Source organism: Mauremys mutica, chromosome 8 (assembly GCF_020497125.1).
Source record: "Mauremys mutica isolate MM-2020 ecotype Southern chromosome 8, ASM2049712v1, whole genome shotgun sequence".
Lineage (NCBI taxonomy): Eukaryota > Metazoa > Chordata > Testudines > Geoemydidae > Mauremys > Mauremys mutica.
This window is the reverse complement of record NC_059079.1, coordinates 56,673,455-56,694,139: the sequence shown is the minus strand read 5'-3', so window position 1 is coordinate 56,694,139 and position 20,685 is coordinate 56,673,455. Positions and strand designations below refer to the sequence as shown.

Below are 20,685 nucleotides of genomic sequence, written 5' to 3'. Positions count from 1 at the left end.
GTGCAGACATGAGCTCTGGAGCATTTCCCATTCTTTAGGGGGCATCTGCAGCTTAGGGGATGGGCTTCTAGATAAGGCAACAGGCTGGGTCTTGGGAGATGTAGGTTCAGTTCCTGCCTCTGCCACAGACTCCCTGGGGGGACCTTGGATGACTCACTTAATCTCTCTGGGTCTCAGCTCCCTGTCTGTAAAATGGGGATAATACTCCATCCTCAGTCTGTTTGGAGTGCGGGGACTGTCTCTTACTAGCACAATGGGCCCTCATCTAGCTGGAGCCTCCAGGAGCTACCTTCCTAATACCAGAAGGGTTTTTTTCAGATCATATAGGCCCCCTTCCATAAAGGTGACCTGAATGAGTGGAACAAGAAGGGATCAAACCCGATACATATGTGGGAGGTGGCATGGTTCTAGTGGATGTGGCACTGGACTGGGAATCAGGAGAGCTGGGCCCTGATCTAAGCTCTGCCACCGACCCATTAAGTGGCCTTGGGCAAGTCACTTCCCCTCTCTGTGCCTCTGTTTCCCCTCCCAACCTGGGCCTGTCTTGCCCACGTAGATTGCAGGCTCAGTCTCTTTCAACATGACTATGGTGGGGGTCCAGATCTTTGTTACGGTCTCTGACTGCTCCTATAACACACATCGTGCAATGGCAGAATGCTTCTGAACTGTTCTAGTCCAGACCCAAGACAGCAGCCTCTCCCCTGACCTGGGCCAAAGAGGGCCATGTTCCCGGAGGACCTAGTTCGCTGTGTCACCAGGGGCTCAGGGACGCAAGCGGGGCCCAGGCACCTCCCACAAACTCTGCAGCCTCAGCGTGCCCAATAAAGATGTCTCTCCTACAACTCTGCCTGCCCCACCCCATTAGTGTTGCTGAAACAAACCCGAGGGGTCGTCATTCCCACTCCTTCAGCCCCCACTCCAAATGCCAAAGAAAACTTGACACTCAAGTGCATGGAGGGGGTGTCAGAAGCTTGTCCAGAAGAAAATGACACCGCTCAAAAATTATTTGGAGGCACCTGTATCCAGTGGTGAGCTGGAGCCGGTTGTTAAACTTAGAAGCTGGTTTAGAAGCGGTTGTTAAAGGGGTGGGCAATTGGGAGAGGGAGGTTTTTCTGTCGTTACACCAGCCCGTGGGCCACATCAGGCCCGCCTGAGCTCCCGGCTGGGGAGGCTCTCCTGGCCCCTCCTCTGCCTTCCCCCCTCTTGCAGAGCCTCAGCGTGCCGCGCCGCCGGTGCCAGCGCTCTGGACCACTCCTGGGCAGCTCTGCAGCTCCTGCCGCTTTGAACGGCATGGTAAGGGGGTGGGGCTGCGAGCTTCAGCGAGCCGCGGGGCATCCATACACGGTGCCCTGAGCAGCATGGTAAGGGGGCCAGGCCGGGGCTGGGAGGAGGGATTGGATAAGGGGCAGAGAGCAGTTGGAGGGGGCAGAGGTTCTGGGGGTGGTGGTCAGGGGATGGGCAATGGGGGGGTTGGGTAGGGGGTGCAATCCTGGGGGGGTCTCGGGAGGGGGTGGTCAGGGAACAAGGAGCGGGGGTGGGGTTGATGGGTTGTGAGTTCTGAGAGGGGGCAGGGGGCTTGTACTCACTGGGCGGCTCCCTATCGGGTCTTTGGCGACACTTCAGGAGTGGGCCCTTCACTCGCTCTGGGTCTTTGGTGGCTCTGAAGGGCCCGCCACCGCCGTGCTGCCAAAGACCTGGAGCGAGTCAAGGACCCGCCGCCGAAGAACAACCTGGCCCCGCCCTGACTCTGCCCCCTCCCTGCCCCTACTGGACCCCTCCCCAAATCCCCACCGTGGCCCTGCCTCTTCCCCAGCATGCTGAGTTCCTCCTCCTCCCCCCTCTCTCCCAGGCTTGCTGCGAATCAGCTGTTTCACAACATAAGCGCTGGGAGCCAGGGGGAGAAGCAGAACGTGGTGGTGCACTCAGGTGAGGAGGCGGAGCGGAGGTGGAGGTGGAGCACCAAAGGAGTCAGTGCCTAAGGTGCCACTTTTGGAGAATGTGGTCAGTGGGGGAGCGGCCACTCCCCCGCTAGCTATGCTCCTGATCCCTGCCCATCTTGGCTAACAACCACTGATGGACCTATCCTCCATGAACTGATCTCATTTTTTTTTGAACCCAGTTATACTTTCAGCCTTCACAACATCCCCTGGCAAAGAGTTCCGTGGGTTGACTGTGCATTGTGTGAAGAAATACTTCCTTTTGTTTTTGCCTTTAAACTGACTGCTTATTAATTTCATTGGGTGATCCCTAGTTCTTGTGTTATGTTAAGGGGTATCACTTCCCTGTTAACTTTCTCCACACCATTCACCATTTTATAGACCTCTATCATATCTCCCCTAGTCATCTCTTTTCTATCCTGAACAGTCCTAGTCTGTTTAATCTCTCCTCACATGAAAGCTGTTCTATACCCCTCATCATTTTTGTTGACCTCCTCTATACCTTTCCCAATTCTAGAATATCTTTTTTGAAATGGGGCATCCAGAACTGGATGCAGTATTCAAGGTGTGGGTGTACCATGGATTTATATAGCAGCATTATGATATTTTCTGTTTTATTATCTGTGCCTGTCCTAGTGGTTCCTAATGGTTCCCTTTGAAATGAGTGGGATTTAAGAACATGCTTAAGTGCTGTAGTGAATTAAAGTCTAAACCAGGTCTATGCTAGAAAACCTGTTCTCTCATAACAATGTCAGGATGGGATTTATTTATTTCTTGTGACATTTCTATGCCAGTAGAAAAGCCCTAGTGCAGCTGCAGTTACACTGGCATAAAAGTGCTTTTGTTGGTAGGGCATAGGTCTGGTCTATACCAGAAAGCTTTGCTGGCATAGATAGGGCTAGGGCCCTACCAAATTTATGGTCCATTTTTTGTAAATTTCATCATCATATCATTTTAAAAATCTTGAATTTCATGGTTACAGATATTTAAATCTTAAATTTCATGGTGTTTTAACAACTATGAATATGTATTTTAAAACAGCAAAATATAAACATGTAAAGTCGTTAAGACTCAGCATTTCTCAAACTGGGGGTCCCAACTAAAAAGGGAGTTGCAAAACTATTGTAGGGGGGGTTGTGGTATTGCCATCCTTATTTCTGCACTGCCTTCAGAGCTGGGTGGTCGTAGAGCTGTGGCTGCTGGCCAGGTGCCCAGCTCTGAAGGCCGCATCCCCACCAGCAGCAGTGCAGAGGTAAGGGTGGCATGGTATGGTGGCAGCAGTATTGCCACCCTTATTTCTGCACTGCTGGTGGCGCTGCCTTCAGAGCCTGGCGTCTGGCCAGCAGCCGCTGCTCTCCAGATGCCCAGCTCTGAAGTATAGGGTAAAAATATATAAAAGACCAGCTTTCACAGGGGAGACCAGATTTCACAGTCCGTGACATGTTTTTCACAGCTAGAAATTTGGTAGGGCCCTAGATATGACTGTTAGGAGTGTGAAAAAATCACTGACTAATCAACATAGTTAGCATAGATGCTTTTGCTGGTGTAACCTATTCTGTTCATGGAACTAGCTTAAACTGTTCTGGCAAAAGAACTTTTTTGCAGGTAATAAGCTGCGTCTCCACTAGGGAGGTTTGCTGGTATAACTCTACCGGTATTTCTGTACCAGAAAATCCTTTTAAGTAGAGACAAGACCTTATTTTGTTTACTGAATTGGTATAAGCTATAACAACAAATGCATCTATGCTAGTAATGCTTTACAGGTATAGCTGCACCAGAAAACCTTAAGTCTACATTGAGGCCTGTTCTTCACACAGATTTTGTACCCATGTTGATTCGCAGTGTGATTTTCTTTTACTGAGATAGTGATACTGGCAGAATCCCTAATGCGAATGCAGTTATACTGGAATAAAGTGCCTTGTACTAGTGAAGCGTATTCCCCTTCCCATATGGGAATAGCTATATTCATATAAAGCACCTTTATACTGGTGTTACTTCATCCATGCTAGGGGCTTGTATCTCTTTACCTCTACCAGTATAGTTAAAATGGTACAATTTTTGTAGACAAAGCCCTTAGGCCTAAATGCTCACTTCTGCTATCGCGTATAGAGCCTCAACAATCCCACACACTGGTTGTGAGAGAGGTCCTTTGTAAACCAAAACCAAGCAGCTTTTGCTCAGGCTCAAGTAACAAACAGCCATGTGACTCAAAATTGTATACATCATCAGCTGAAAGTGACACCTATATTTACCCGGAGGTCATAACTGCAGACACAGCTGTCTGCTACTTGGCCAGTTTTTGAGTTTGTTGTTAAATGAAACTAAACCTTGAATTTCGAGTAGCTCTAGGTTTTGTTCACCCACTGCTACATCACTATTGTGAAACACAAGCGTAGACGCAAGAGGAGTGAAGGGTAATTTACAACTAAACATACTAAGATGGTAAGAGACATAGTGAAGCAATGAGAATGAATCACTCATTTGAGAGTCCACTTGACTTTGCTCTGTGAGGCCCTGTAATTAATTTACTGTTATCATGCTAACCTTTTGTGCTCTGCTTCTGAGCACAGCTTTGCATCATTAAATGAGTTCCCCCATTTTTCTCATATCTCTTTGACCAGGGACTAACATTCTGCAGCTCAGACAAAGTGAACTCTGTTCAGGGAAGGAAAACAGGTGATAATTAAGTGGCCTGATGTTAAGGTAGAGGGGTGAGTTGGAGTGGGCAAGAGGGGGTGAAATGGGAGACTAAAGGGGGTGGTGGTCACAGGGGTAGGGCAAAGAGAGAGAGCAGAAACTGGGAAGGAAGGTGATATGGATGTGAAGTCTCAGGGAGGGGGATGTGGGCTGGCTGGGTGAAAAGATGCAGAGAGAGCAGGAGGAATGGGCGAAAAGGGGAAGGCGTTTCTAAAGCTGCCTTTATCGACTTTTAAATCTGCCCCCAAGCAAAGATCTCTCCTCCTCTGTGCCTTAAGACCCTTGAGGTGACTGCCCCTTCCTCTGGCTCTGTTTGGTTTCTGTGATTGACTGGAGTCTGAATTCAGGGATACAAAGTGTTTTGAATATTTGTGTTCTTGCTCTGAGGCTGGATGAAACCTCTTCCCTACCACTTACTGTCTTCATCACCTGATACGAAGAGGACTGTGCCTTGCAGTGTTGCCTCTGGAAGGTGCTGGTTGTAGTCATTCTGTGATGGACTTAGCAGGGGTGAAAGTAATTTACAGGACCTACTGGTACTGCCGGAGTCCTGAGGGGGGCATTGCCTCAACCGGAAGAGGCGTGGCCTCTCAAGATTTAAAGGCCCTGGGGCACCGGCTGTGGCTCGGAGCCCCAGGGCCTTTAAATCAACCCTGGGGCTCCCAGCTGCAGAGGTGGCTGGGAGCCCCCAGGGCTCAGGGGCAAATTAAAGAGCCCGGGGCTCCAGCCGCCGCGGAGCTCCGGACCCTTTAAATCCCCAGCACAGCTCCAGCCGCCGGAGCCGCGGGCGGGATTCAAAGGGCTCTGGGCTGACTGCAGCCACGGCAGCCCAGAGCCCGTTAAATCCGGCCCCAGCCCGGCCGCCAGAGCTGCGGGCAGGATTTAAAAGGCTCTGGGCTGCCCGCAGCCGCGGGAGCTCTGAGCCCTTTAAATCCAGCCCCAGCCCAGCCGCCTGAGCCGCGGGCAGGATTCAAAGGGCTCTGGGCTGCCCGCTGCGGCGGGGAGCCCAGAGCCCTTTAAATCCCTGCCGTGGAAGCCGGTGTGGTCCGGCACGGCGTACTGGCTCTTGCTGGTACGCCGTACCGGCTTACTTTCACCTCAGGAACTCAGTCAAACCAAGGGGACCTGACAGATGTCTAGTCTGGAAAGCAATAATCTGGTGTTGCATATGCACTAGATGAGACCCCATCTTAGCCCTCTCTACCACTAGGGATAGGGTGGAGGACAAGTGGCCCAGTTTTGCAGACTGTATTGCATTAACCTATGAGCCATGGCCAGTGGCACCATGCAGTGCCCAAAAGAGAGAGAACTGATACAGAGTGGATTTTTCAGGATGACATCAGCATGACTCAGCAGCACGTTGTGCTGCGACCTATTGGCTGCCCATTGATCGCCTGGACGTTCGGGGACACATTATCCTCCTACATATGTGATGTTGCCCTGTTGTAGTTGGTGGAGTGAGAGTGATGCAAGTGTGCGGCTAGTGCAGTTGTAACTTGCGGGGCTGCGGTGAAGGTTATTCAGAGAATAGATGTAAAGTGCTTTGATCATTAAAAGTACTACCTAAGCGCTCAGTATTATCATGATGGTAATACATGGGTACTTGGATAAGAGATTGTATTGATGTTATTGCAGCACATGCACTGAGGCAGCAGAAAAACCTCTGACATGACCTCCTCTTTCTAGACCAGCAATAATGCATGCAGGCTAGAGTATAGCTCAGTGCTGTTTGCATTTATTATCTTGCTTTCTCCTCATTTTGTTTAATTAGGGTTCTAAAACTGCGAACAAAAGTTCTGCATATTATAGTCTCCCATCTTCATAAGTTTCTGGATGTGTCTTGTATACAATCAAAACAATGGGCCAAGTTTTTTTTGTGAGTGTTGATTGGCACAGCTCTTTTGAAGCCAATGGAGCTGCGCCAATATACACAGCAGAGTGTTTGGCCTTGTATCTCTAGTCAACTGGATGTGAGTCATCAGATTGCATGTGGCTACTCTCCAAATCAGACTGACTTCTTATGGGCTGTCTTTCAATGACTGTACAAGTTGGGCTGCAAAAGAATTCCTGGTAATTTCTCTTCCATAACTTGTTCTCTGAGATCAACGTGTTGAGAGATTTCCAAACAGCCGTCTGCCCCCGTAAAAGATGTCTGACATGCATGTTCATCTGATGTCTTCTCTCATGAATCTGTACATCCATTCTGCATGTACTTGAAGCAAGACCTTAATCTTTTTTCTTTTATGAGAATGGATATGTTATTTAGTTTCTTGATGACTATGTAATGTCCCACAAAATGGAATCAATTTAGGGTTTCCTCCAGTTCTGTCAAGTGGTGTAGCCAAATGTTTTTTCATCACTCATTCTGACCCTGACTTGAACACTTAGGGCATGTCTACACTACAGGATTATTCCGATTTTACAGAAACCGGTTTTTGGAAACAGATTGTATAAAGTCGAGTGCACGCAGCCACACTAAGCACATTAATTCGGCAGTGTGCATCCATGTACCGAGGCTAGCGTCGATTTCTGGAGCGTTGCACTGTGGGTAGCTATCCCATAGCTATCCCATAGTTCCCGCAGTCTCCCCCGCCCATTGGAATTCTGGGTTGAGATCACAATGCATGATGGGGCAAAAACAGTGTCGCAGGTGATTCTGGGTAAATGTCGTCAGTCAATCCTCCCTCTGTGAAAGCAACGGCAGACAATCATTTCGCACCCTTTTCCCTGGATTGCCCTGGCAGACGCCATAGCACAGCAACCATGGAGCCCGTTTAGCCTTTTTTCACTGTCACCTTATGTCTACTGGATGCTGCTGACGGATGCGGTACTGCAGCGCTACACAGCAGCATCCCCTTGCCTTTGCAAGTTAGCAGAGACAGTTACCAGCCCTACTGTACCGTCTGCTGCCTTGCAAGTTGATAATGACGGTTACCAGTCATATTGTACCATCTGCTGCTGTCATGGGTGCTCCTGACTGGCCTCGGTGAGGTCAGCCGGGGGCGCATGGACAAAAATGGGAATGACTCCCCAGGTCATTCCCTTCTTTAAGTTTTGTCTAAAGGGAGAGTCAGTCCAGCCTAAAATATCAGGTAAACCTACTAAAGAACCAGAGAGGCAAACAGCCGTTCCGGGTCAGAGCCCCAGACATCCTGCAGAAATGATGAGCTGCATGCCATTCTCGGGGGTGCCCCTGTAACAACCCCACCCGTAGCTTCCCTCCCCCCCCACCCCTCCTGGGCTACCGTGGCAGTTATCCCCCCATTTGTGTGATGAAGTAATAAAGAGTGCATGAATAAGAAACAACACTGACTTTATTGCCTCTGCAAGCAGAGATAAATGGGGGGGAAGGCAGCCTCCAGCTGCTATGATATTCCAGGCAGGACTGAATCTCCATTAGACATCAAAGGGGGGAGGGGAGGGCAGCCTCCAGCTGCTATGATATTCCAGGCAGGAGTGAATCTCCAGGAGACAAAGCTTAAAGAAGAGAATGACCGGGAGTCATTACCATTTTTGCCCAGGCGCCCCCGGCGACCTCACCGAGGCCAACCAGGAGCACTTACAGGATGATGATGATGGATATCAGTCATATTGTACCATCTGCCATCAGGAAGGGAAGGGAATGCTGCTTTGTAGCGCTGCAGCACCGCGTCTGCCAGCAGCATCCAGTAGACCTATGGTGACATTGAAAAAAGGCGAGAAACGGTTTTTTTCCCTTTTCTTTCACAGGGGTGGGGACTGACGACATATACCCTGAACCACCCACAACAATGTTTTTGACCCTTCAGGCTTTGGGAGCTCAGCCAAGAATGCAAATGGTTTTCGGAGAGTGCGGGAACTGTGGGATAGCTCGAGTCCTCAGTCTCCCCCTCCCTCCCTCCCTCCCTCCGTGAGTGTCCATTTGATTCTTTGGCTTTCCGTTACGCTTCTCTCAGCTCCTTAAGTTTCACGCAGCACTGTGTTGAGTCCCTATTGTGGTCTCTGTCTATCATAGCCTTGGAGATTTTTTCAAATGCTTTGGCATTTCGTATTTTGGAACGGAGTTCTGATAGAACAGATTCATCTCCCCATACAGAGATCAGATTCAGTATCTCCCGTATGGTCCATGCTGGAGCTCTTTTTTTTGATTCTGGGACTGCATGGTCACCTGTGCTGATTGGCACTCCATGCTGGGCAAACAGGAAATGAAATTCAAAAGTTCGCGGGGCTTTTCCTGTCTACCTGGCCAGTGCATCCAAGTTCAGATTGCTGTCCAGAGCGGTCACAATGGTGCACTGTGGGATAGCGCCCGGAGGCCAATACCGTCGAATTGCGGCCACACTAATCCTAATCCGAAATGGCAATACCGATTTCAGCGCTACTCCCCTCGTCGAGGAGGAGTACAGATATCGATATTAAGAGCCCTTTATATCGATATAAAGGTTAATGCGATTTAACGCTGCTAAATTCTATATAAACTCGTAGTGTAGACCAGGCCTCACTGTTCACCTGTTTCACTACCCACTAGAATGAACCTTGCACCTCATTCACCTCTGTGCTTCTTCCTAGGTCTGTTACCTCCTCATGTCCGTATGTCAAGTCACAGAAGTTTAGCTTTGAAAATCTCAACCAAGTTGCTTTCACAACCTCTTGTTCTTTACTGGCTAAGAGTCTGAACAAGGAACCGATGGCAGGGTTAATCATCCTGCAGTGGAGCCAGGAGAAAGTAACATTTGGCTACCTGGTGTTTATGGTGAACCTTACTCAATGCTCTTGACTCATATTCCTTCCCCCGATCACTGCAAATGCAGGAGCAATAAACTGCAGCACCGTGTCTTTTTAATCCATTTATCTTTCAGGAACTGTCCTATCACATATGTTGAGGAGATATCGTACACCATAAGCATATCTAGTAGCAGTCCTCCTACAGAAATGTGTATTATACCCTAGGGGAGAGCTTTCTTCCTGCTGGTGCTTTCCTTTCCTGACATATAAGCCAAGTATATACCCTGTTAACAGAACCAACCACCTTCAGCCAAAAGAACATCTGACATTCGGATTATTTTTTTCAGAGTCCATATAACCTGCTACTTCATTCCCCGGGGATTAGTCCCGAGATGTTCTTTGTAAGCTTACTGGCAGGGAATCCTGCTACCCTGTAATAAGTGGGTCTAAAAATTTACCCTAAGTGTCAGCTCAACTGTGAAAAGTAAGTACAAGTTCCTAAAATGTCTCAATAACCCATAACAACAAATGTTAATGGGAAAAGGTGCCCCCCCCCAAAGGAAAGACGGAGTTAATCCAAACAAGAAGGCCTACTGATAATGCAATGACTGCGTTAAGATCATGCCAGGTATACAAAAACTGTACTAAACCGAGAGGCAATGAACCAGAATTGGTGTGTCGGAAAATAGGCCTCTGGGAGTATAAAATAATAAGAGGATGGACTCTTCTTCCCATCACTCCTTTTTGGGGGTCTTTAAAATGAAAGTGACTTTGGAAGAAAAGCTGGCTATGCAGTTGGCTGGCTGACTGAAAGAGAGAAGGGGAAGGAGTGAGCTTCACCACCATGGCTGCCACCCCCACCATTTCCTGGGACCCTCAAGTTTCTTCATCTTACTCTTAAGAAGTGTCCTGACTAGACTAGGCCAGAAAGTGGGAGCCAGATAACAAACCACCTTCCCCAGCTCCAGCTAAACCCCAAACATCACCTGGGATGGCATGTGAGACATGGTCTGCTATCCCTCTCCTGTGTCCTTTTCCTTCCCTACCTTATTTCTTTTCTTTCCTCTCTCCTTCTTTCTTCTGTCTAAAGAGTCTGGCTTAGCTGGCCAAGACAGCATATTTTGCAACACTGCTGTAAGCCTGTTACCAGAGAGGCTGCTAAATCCAATGCCCTAAACAGCCTAATGCTGGTACAAGTTTGCCAGGTCTCAGCGTGGCTGATCTGATCGTGTTTTAGCAGTGCGGTTGCAAATGAAAGTCAATGCCAGAGACAGAAGCTGCATTTTGTGTGTGTGTGTGTGTGTGTGTGTGTGTGTGTGTGTGTGTGTGTGTGTGTGTGTGTGTGTGTGTGTGTGTGTGTGTGTGTGTGTGTGTGTGTGTGTGTGTGTGTGTGTGTGTTTCTCCTCTCTTTCTAGGAAATGGGATCAGATGTTAACTGCAACAACAGCCCCAGCCCATATCAACTAATTTTTTCTCTTTTCCCCAAAAAAGAACATCACCTCCTACACAAGCAAATTGGTACCAGGATTGATGGATGGTATGAGCTCTTCCCATTCAGTAGCAGATCTGCTGGGCTACTGAAAAGTAACTCAGGGCATTTAGGCTACTCTAAGATGTCTGAGCAAGACTAATTGGAGGCTAAGAATATATGCAACCACATGGCTAATCCATGTCCACAAGCACAAGATCCTGCAGGGCTGGAACCTAGGTGTGCGTGGGTTCTGTGCCACTGATGCCTCCGCATCTCCACTGTAGGCTTAGGCTAGGCTCCCACAGGAGAACCCTGCAAGATTGGGCTCAACAGGAAGTACCACCCAGCAGAACCTGAGTGTGGGCCCCTTACAGATCACTGATTGGCCAGTACCAGTACTTAAACCAGGAAGACATGAAAGGGAGCTGTCTGAGCAACAACACAGAGTGCCTGCCTGTCTCTGCTCTAGACCCTGCTTGCAATGGGCCCTAGACTCCGGTTTCCGACCCTGGTTTGTCCTCAACTTCACTCCTCAATTGCTGTCTATAACCTGGCACCTGACCCTGGTCTCCTGGTAACCTGACCCTGCCTGTCTCCTGACACCTGAACCTTGGTCTGTCCTATCTCAGACTCTGGCCTCCTGGTATCTGACTCCTAACTCCTGCTCTGACTGCCCTCATCTCAGCCCTGACAAAAAGTGCCCCTCTGGGTTGGAGCCCTGGTTGTGTATATTCTGTGAATTCTGCAACTAATAAATTTGCAAGCTGGGGCTAAATAGCCAGATGTTCCAGTAGTTGAATACTTGATCTCTTTCTAATTCAATTTTCAGCTCCCAGAAACCCCTGGACAGTGTTTATCAAGGTCATCCGTCTTCTCCAGCACAAATCCAACCGCAGACTGTAATGCATCTTGTTACCGTTAATGAATGAACTGGAGTCTGAAAGTTAAGAGCCTCCAAAGATCTTATTAGCTAATAATGAAACAATCCAGAGTGTGTCACAAAGGCAGCTTTTCCTTGATCCGCCTTTGCTGCTTCTCTGCTGGGATCTGGATCCTAAATCAAAACTGCTGCAACATATTGCTCCAGCCATTATCCAGAGTGTCAGTTATGTTAACAAAGATGGCTGTCTTCAACTGTCTGCCATGTGTTTCCTGTCTCTATTAGACTTTTTAACAGTTACTATTGGGAATGCCAAGGGTGAAGTGTATTGCCCAATAAGCCATCCTCCAGCCAGGGATAGAGCTGTTCTTTTACTGCTACCAACAGGGGATGTCTTAGCAGGGCACTCTCAGGTTTAAAGAAAATGTGCTGCAGCACTCAGTCACATATATAGAGGTGCAGCTGTTCTAATTATTTAGTTTTACCCCCTTTCACTGAGGCTTCTGTCCAATCTCTAAATTGCTTTCTGGATGGGGCTGCTTTTCATCTCTTGGCCACAACCCCTGCGACAGGTGATGAGGTGGCATCTCTGACAATATTGTCTCGTGCTAATTGTTTACCAGTGGTATCTGCTTCTCAATCACACTGATTACTCTGACCCAGAACTTTCCATTTTGGGGTTACTTGAAACCGAGTTGTGCTAAATGCCAGTTCTGACTGTGTATTCATAACTTCGAATGCTCCTTCAGGGCTAGTCTACACTGGCAACACTAAGGGCTTGGCTACACTTGAGAGTTACAGCGCTGGTGGTGGCTTTACAGCGCTGTAACTTACTCCCCGTCCACACTGGCAAGGCACATACAGCGCTGTATCTCCCTGGCTACAGCGCTGGCTGTACTCCACCTCGGCCTGGGGAATAACGACTATAGCGCTGCTCTTGCAGCGCTGGGGTGCCAGTGTAAACAGTGATTAATCTTACTGTGCTGTAACTGACCTCCGGAACCTTCCCATAATGCTTTTTAAGTAAAGATAACTCTCTTTGTTTTGTTGTGATGCCTCTCTTTGTTTTGTTAACTCGGGGCTCCCAGAGCTGCTTATCTAAAAAACAAACACAGCTACTGTTTGCTCCAGCAGAAGCAGGGACGGGGGGATCCCCTAGTGTTTGCTTGAGGAGAGAAGCAGCCTGGGGTGGGGGTGGGTCCGTTTTGGAGCAGCTGCTTATCTGGTCTGAAGGCTATTTGCATTTAGTGAATGAGAGAGGGGTGGGGGAAGGGGTCGAAACTTTTAAAATGATTGAAGGTTGGTGCTGTGTATCTTCAAGTCCTTAGAACTTGCAAGGCAGGGAGCTGACAGAATGTCAGCTCCAAAAATCCACTCACTTTGTCTCCCCCACGCTCCCTGTCACACTCCACCCCACCCCCCTCTTTTGAAAAGCACGTTGCAGCCACTTGAACGCTGGGATAGCTGCCCATAATGCACCACTCCCAACACCGCTGCAAATGTAGCCACACTGCAGCGCTTTCCCTACACAGCTGTACGAAGACAGCTTTAACTCCCAGCGCTGCACACCTGCACGTGTAGCCAAACCCTAAAGCGCTGGGTGGTTGCATCGGAGCGCTGGGAGAGAGCTCGTCCAGCGTTCTAAAAAAACCAAACAACACCTCCACCAGGGGCATAGCTCCCAGCACTGGTGCACTCTCTACCCTGGCGCTTTACAGCGCTGAAACTTGCTGCGCCTGGGGGGGGGGGGGTGTTTTTTCACACCCTGAGCGAGAAAGTTGTAGCGCTGTAAATTGCCTGTGTAGACAAGCCCTTAGATTCTCCACAGCTTTCCATTCTTTTTACAGGTGCATGATGACTTAGCTTCATAGCAACTTTACTCCAGGCCAGGAATGAGACAGGACAGTTGATTTAGTGATCCTGAGAAGGTTCTCTCTCCACGTGTTATGTTAGTGGGAGTGTGGGACCTCTAAGCTCCCAAGATCTTCCTCCTGACCTCCTCACAGTGTGAGCACTTACTCCTACCAACATCCATCAAGGATATGTGGATATTGTGCAGGGAATTGTGCTGAACATGGGCTAACCTGGTAACTGTAACACATCGGCAACCTCCACTCTTCCTAACTCCTCTTCTCGTTTCCTTTGGGTGGGGCAGTTATTTCCAAATGGCCTTTACCTCCCCTGTAAATGTCATGTGGCCCAACTGGGGAAGAGTTAGCCACCCTCATCTGATCAAAGTGTGGCTTGTGAGCTGCGTGCATGTCTGCTTCCTCTAGTTGGGTGAGTCAAGCAAGGCCCTCAGTGGCATTTCTCTGTTTGTTTATAGTGTGATAACTTGAAGATCACATCTGATCAATTCCAAACTCTCTGGGAGTGTTCTAGGCATAGGGTGACCAGACAGCAAATGTGAAAAATCGGGACAGGGTGTGTGTGTGGGGGGGGGAGGGGGGGGGTAATAGGAGCCTATATAAGAAAAAGACCCAAAAATCGGGACTGTCCCTATAAAATCGGGACATCTGGTCACCCTATCTAGGCATCAGTGGGAAGAATCAGAAAAGCCTGTTTTCCACTAAAACAACCACCTAGTGGGGAACAGTCACTCTGGATGCAGAGGTCAGGCAGTGACCTCAGAGTTGAGGGTCAGGTTTAGTGGGCCTCTCGTCCAACTCCAGCCAGCCTCCCTACTCCATCCAAGGTTTCTCCTCCCCCAAAACAGGGGAGCCCTTTGCTGCCACTCCTGCTACCGGCCTCCTGGTTAGAACCCTCCTGATTTTGATGGGAAACTGGAAAAGCCTGGCAGCATGTGACCAGGGGCGCCAGTTTTGTACCCGAGGTCTGCTTACTGCATATGCTGTACAGCTTGAGTGTGATATATGAGGAGCTCAGTGCTGCTCCCAGCTTCTACCTTTGGGACAGGGAGTTTGTTTATAAACAGAGGCAGGATGATTAAGACAACAAAAGGCTTGTCATTAAATTAAGGATTCTTAGATGATCCTGAAATCATTGCCAGGCACTCTAGTTACAAGATAGGAAACAAAGGGTAGGAATAAATGGTGGGAATGGAGAGAGGTAAATAGTGATGCCCCCGAGGGGTCTGTACTGGGACCGGTGCTGTCACAAACATTTGTAAATGATCTGGAAAAAGGGGTAAATAGGGAGGTGGCAAAATTTGCCAAGGATATAAAATTAGTCAAGATACTTAAGTCCAAAGCTGACTGCAAAGAGTTACAAAGGGATCTCACAAAACTGGGTGACTGGGTGAATGGCAGATGAAATTCAATGTTGATAAATGCAAAGTCATGCACGTGGCAAAGTATAATCCCAATTGTACTTATAAAATAATAGGGTCTAAATTAGCTGTTGCCACTCAAGAAAGAGATCTTGAAGTCATTGTGGATAGTTCTCTGAAAACTTCTGCTCAATGTGCAGCAGCAGTCAAAAAAGTGAACAGAATATTGGGAATCATCAGGAAAGGGCTAGATAATGACAGTAAATATCATATTGCCTCCATCTAAATCCATGGTATGCTCACATATTGAATACTGCAGGTCCTTCCATCTCAAAAAAGATATATTGGATTTGGAAAAGGTACAGAAAAGGGCAACAGAAATGATTAGGGGTATGGAAGAGTGTCTTTATGATAAGAGATTAAAAACACTGGGACTTTTTAGCTTGGAAAAGAGATGATTAAGGGGAAATGATAGAGGTCTATAAAATCATGACTGGTGTGGAAAAACTGAATAAGGAAATGTTATGTATTCCTTCACATAGTAGGGGGGAGGGATAGCTCAGTGGTTTGAGCATTGGCCTGCTAAACTCTGAGTTCAACCCTTGAGAAGGCCATTTAGGGATCTGGGGCAAAATCAGTACTTAGTTCTGCTAGTGAAGGCACAGGGGACTGGCCTCAATGACCTTCAAGGTCCCTTCCAGCTCTATGAGATGGGTATAGATCTATCTCCATAACACAAGAACAAGGGGTCACAAAATGAATAGGCAGCAGATTTAAAACAAACAAGAGAAAGTGTTTCTTCACAAAAAGAACAGGAGTACTTGTGGCACCGTAGAGACTAATAAGTACTCCTGTTCTTTTTGTGGATACAGACTAACACAGCTGCTACTCTGAAACCTATTTCTTGACAGTCAACCTGTGGAACTCTTTGCCAGGGGATGTTGTGAAGGCCAAAACTATAACAGGGTTCCAATAAGAACTAGATAAATTCATGGAGGATAGGTCCATCAGTGGCTATTAGCCAGGACGGGCAGGGATGGTGTCCCTAGTCTCTGTTTGCCAGAAGCTTGGAGTGGGCAACAGGAGATGAATCACTTGATGACTGCTTGTTCTGTTCGTTCCCTCTGAAGCATCTGGCATTGGCCACTGTTGGAAGACAGGATACTGGGCTAGATGGACCTTTGGTCTGACCTAGAATGGGCATTCTAATATAGAACCCAGATGTATCTGCCCCCTGCTGTAACCTACTAGACCCCACCCCCCTCCCAGAGCTGAGATGGAACCCAGGAGTCCTGACGGGGTCTCTCTCTCCACAGAGTTACAAACTCAGAATATACATTAAAATTTTAAACCTAACCAGTGTTCCTTAAATGACTTGCCACAAGATGTCTGAACATGTTAGTATTAGAGCGGAGTGGGTCTAATATTTATTTAATTTTCTTTCTTTTATTTAGGAATAAGATAACAATGCTCCTGTCAGCTAATTGCTAAGTTATCTGCCAAAAAACTAGAGTTTAAGTGCCTCAGTAGCCCCTAGAATAACAGTTAAAGTTGCCCCCCCCTACCAAAATGGCGACCCTGATGCAACTGAAAACTAATAGCTAACAGGCTGGTCAGAATCAGTCTGTTCACTTGCGTGTTTGTAACCCTGCTTCTACTCTGACCCATCAGCTTATTCATGGGTGTGTTAAATTCTTTTGCCAGCAGATCGGGAAGTTTGCTTGTCAAGCCATTTATAACCTGACTTTCCTAACAGGGCTCCATCATGGGCAGACTATCCCCCAGCCCCTCCATTTGTGCCCAAGGCCCCACCCCTCCCTCTTCTATTCTGCTCCATCTTCTCTGCAGGAGCCCAGAGCACCCCCACCACGGACCACGGCCCCAGTACTGGGCAGCCGGGCAGCACTGCCACAGTGCCCCCAGCCCTGGTGGGCTGGGTGGCCAGCCCAGAATGCCAGGCAGCAGCACCCCCAGTCCTGGTGCTCCAGCCGGCCAGCCCCAGCCAGCCTGGGCCAGGGCAGAGCACAGGGAACTTCAGGAGGAGGTCTGGGGTCGGAGCTTGGGCGGGACCATGGCAGGCTGTTTGGGGAGGCACAGCCTACCCCAGCCTTTGATACCTGCCACCTGTGGGCTCCGTCACTGCCTGCAGCATAGGATCTTTCTAGCTTGCTGGCTTCGACATTCAGTGCAGCAGGTTCTGCTTCACCTGCTGCATCTCTGATTTGGGTGCGAAGCTCTGTCAAAGCCTCTGTAAAGTGCACAGGTAATTATCGAGGGACTGCCTGCCTGGTGTATCCTGGCCTGCTATCACTTGTGGCATTTCGGAAGAGCTAGTCCTCCTTGATAGTGGCTCTTTCCTTTGTTACTTATACTAGCTGTTTATGCAGTCCTAGTCAGCATAACTGGGAGGCTGCTGACAAAAGGGTTTTGCATTGCTGGGATGCTCTGGTGCTTTCTTCCCGGACTGCTCGTTCACCCAGATGAAAAGTTATTCCACAGTTCTCTGTGTGGCCTTGTACTCTTAGCAGGCAGCAGTGTTGTAACTGCTGCCCTTCCTGTGACAATGCTTCAAAACACCGCAACATGCACAGGTCAAAGAGGAAACCCCCAACAGGAGCCAGCAGCAAAGCCACATGCACTGGGACTCACCCTCTAGTTAGGGAGACAGCACCACCTACTGTCACAGATGCTACTTGATTTACCATTGCAGCCTGAAGTTTTGTCAAACTCCCTCACCGCCACTAGAATGTGGGAGTGGGGGCAAGTTGACCACTTTCAGCTCTTGGAAGAGCAAGCGGTGGGGGACATTTGTCTGTTCTTGGCCCAGGGCAAAAGAGGGTTAATCCATCACTGTTGGTGGAAGGTTTGGGCCTAGGGTGACCAGACAGCAAGTGTGAAAAATTGAGACGGGTTGGGAGGTAATAGGAGCCTATATAAAGAAAAATACCCAAAAATCAGGACTGTCCCTATAAAATCGGGACAGCTGGTCACCCTATTTGGGCCTGTTATTAAGCTTATTTAAATGAGAACTGGGAGTCCCTTTCCAGGCCAGGCAAAGGGACTTAGTAAAAGATCAAGATGGGGGAGATTCACCTGCTCAGGCAAAGGCCCTGAGAAATAGGGTCTTGCAGGTATGGAGTGAACAGCCGTTTCCCTCCTGCTTTGCAGCCCCCCCATCACATCCAGGTCCCTGGAGACGACTAGCTTTTTGTTAAACTCTTTGGTAGTGGCTACACATGGCTCTTTGGTAGTGGCTACACATGGCTACCTGGAGATCACAGTTCCTGTTTCGTGCTCTCTTCCCCCCAGGCTGGTTGAGCATGGGTGGGATGGCCATGCTGTGGATGGGTAGGAGTACTGCACATCTCCCTAGTGCCCACCTGGGTTGGTGTTAAAAAGCAGGATTTCCCTACAGCCCAGCCCTCGCTGGCTTGGAAGGATGGGGCCTATAAAAGTGAGGAGTAAAAGAAAATATTGGGGTGACCCTAAAGCACTCACATTACCTCTCACTGATCAGGAGCTTGCCATTAATTTCCCCTGTCTGTCTTGTGCCCTCTCTAGAGTGATGTACCGCAACGGCGCCGAAGATGCTTGGACTCGGCGCATGTTCTGTCAGTGCTCACACGCTCTCCGAGGCCAGCTCTTTCACGGCCAGTGGGGTTGCCGAGCTGGACTCCGACTCCCAGAGATACGTCCTGGCCCTTCCAGAGGAAGAGACATGGCGCAAGCACCAGCTTGGCCTGATGCAAGCCACCCAGTCCTGCAGCCTGCTGGAGCCCGAGGCCTTGGGGGACGCTCTGGTCTCACGCACGGCCAGCTTTGACATCCTCTATGAGCCAGGGTCCCGGGAGGCGGAGGCCGGCTTGGGCTTTGAGGGGAGCAGTACTTTTGACCTGGGACTGAGCCAGTACATCCCGGTGAGCCCAGATGTGATTAAGCGCCGGAGGGGCGGGCTGATCGAACAGCGGGACATCATCAAGGCGCACGAGGCTCACAAGATGCAGAGCACGCCGCAGGCGAGGCGGAAGGAGTGGGAGTAAGTACCCAGCAGGCCCTGTGGTGGCAGCACAAGGCAGCTCTACATACGAGAAGATGTTACTTCCCACTGCTCACGGGTGATTGGAGCTCAGACCCCTGACTCCAGTGGCCAGCAGGGGCTCACAAGGGTTCTGGAGGTGGCATGCCCAGCCTTGCGGGGAGGAAAAGCCTTACACAATTGCCTTCCCACAATGACTCCAAAAGGGAGCCATCATCAGCCAGAAAGATAGGTCAGCCAATTGCACAGGCCCTTTGGGAGACAGAGAGGAAGAGCTGGAGGGATCATGGAGGCCTTGCCTGCTAAACTACCAATGCCAATATCTTCCCGTGCCCCACCCAGCCTGCTCTTCCTTCCTGTAGGGAGTGATTCTAAAATAGAATGAAAAAATCCCTGTCTGGGGTCTTTTCTCTCCCATTTCCCCCGGGAATGGGCCAGATCCTTAACCAGCTTTTTGAACCCAGGACAGATTTGCTCACCGCTAGTTGCCATCCTTTCTTTGGTCCCTTCTCTGTGTCCTCCCCACCATTACTGCATTCAGTGCTCTCCCGGCTTCATAGCTGTTACCCTTGGCTCTACGCTGATGGTGGGAATTTCTGGACATGTTGTTCTAAGGGCCTGAATTCCTTGTGCTTTGATGGGAGGAGGTTGGTATGTGTGCCATAGTGGATTACATCATATTAGGGAGTTCAGTACTCATCAGTCAAGGCCAAACAGAATTCACCTCTCTCCCGCTCCTGCCTGCCCTTGTCTCTGGGTTGTAGCGAAGTGTCTGACTCTAACTACACTAGAGTGTCAGGAAAAAGCACTCTATAGATTACCTTGCTGTAGCGAAATGAGACACTCTAGTGCAGCGCTTCCTGCTGGTCATCTTGGGAATTAGCTCAATTCCAGCCCAGAGCACCCTCTGCAGGCCGGTGGCTCACCTGCCTCAGGCCTCACGTTCCTCCTGGACCCCGGTGCCCTTTACCTCAGGGTTCTGACTCATTAGTACTCCACAGTCTGGGTCTCCCTTCCCAGGGGAACCCCCAACCCTCTGTCCCCACCTTGCCTCAGTGGCTACTGCCAGTCATCATCTAGCCCCCTCTCACTGGGGCAAACTGCAGTCCATAATGGCCACTCATCATTGGCACGGGGGTTGGACCAACTGCCTCTGCCTAACCCCAGGCTGCACCTTTGTAGCCCCAGTACCTTTGTAGGCCTTAACCAAGGCCTGTAACCTGGGGGGTTGCCAGGTTGGAGCTCCCCAGCTCCTCTTGCCTTTCCCCAGCACTGCTCTACTCCCGGTACCCTGAGCTGTCAAGCAGCCAGATCCTTCTCTTACCACTGCTAGAGAGAGATTCTTCAGCTCCTAGCTCACAGCCCTCTTATCCGGGCCAGCTGGGCCCTGATTGAGCTGGCCACACCTGTGGCTGCTTCCCCAATCAGCCTAGCTTGGCTGCTTTTAACCTCTGTTCTGCGGGAGTGAGGCAGTTGCCCCATTACACTTGGTTTCCTTGGTGATGGGTATTTAGTTGTACTGTGTAGAGGAGAAACCCTACTGGCATAAAATCCCTGGTGTAAATTTGATCTCTAGACACAGTCTCCAGGGTCACAGGGCCAGGGCCGGTGCAACCATTTAGGCGACCTAGGCGGTCGCTTAGGGCTCTAGGATTTGGGGGGCAGCATTTTCTTCGGCAGCCACCGCGGCGGCCGGATCTTCGGCCACCTTGGTCGCCGCCAGCATTTAGG

At 49.4% G+C, this 20,685-nt stretch overlaps 1 protein-coding gene across 4 annotated transcripts in view; it reads left to right on the top strand.

Moving 5' to 3' along the window:
- Window positions 1–18,845: 18,845 nt before the first annotated feature.
- The window catches only part of CACNA1E (calcium voltage-gated channel subunit alpha1 E), a 263,601-nt gene continuing 261,761 nt past the window's right edge, over window positions 18,846–20,685 (top strand). For all 4 annotated transcript variants that reach the window (XM_045026738.1, XM_045026739.1, XM_045026736.1 and 1 more), the window contains exon 1: window positions 18,846–18,954. In XM_045026738.1, coding sequence (XP_044882673.1) covers window positions 18,917–18,954 — 38 coding nt within the window. In that variant the 5' untranslated portion in view covers window positions 18,846–18,916. The remainder of the gene's footprint in view (window positions 18,955–20,685) is intronic.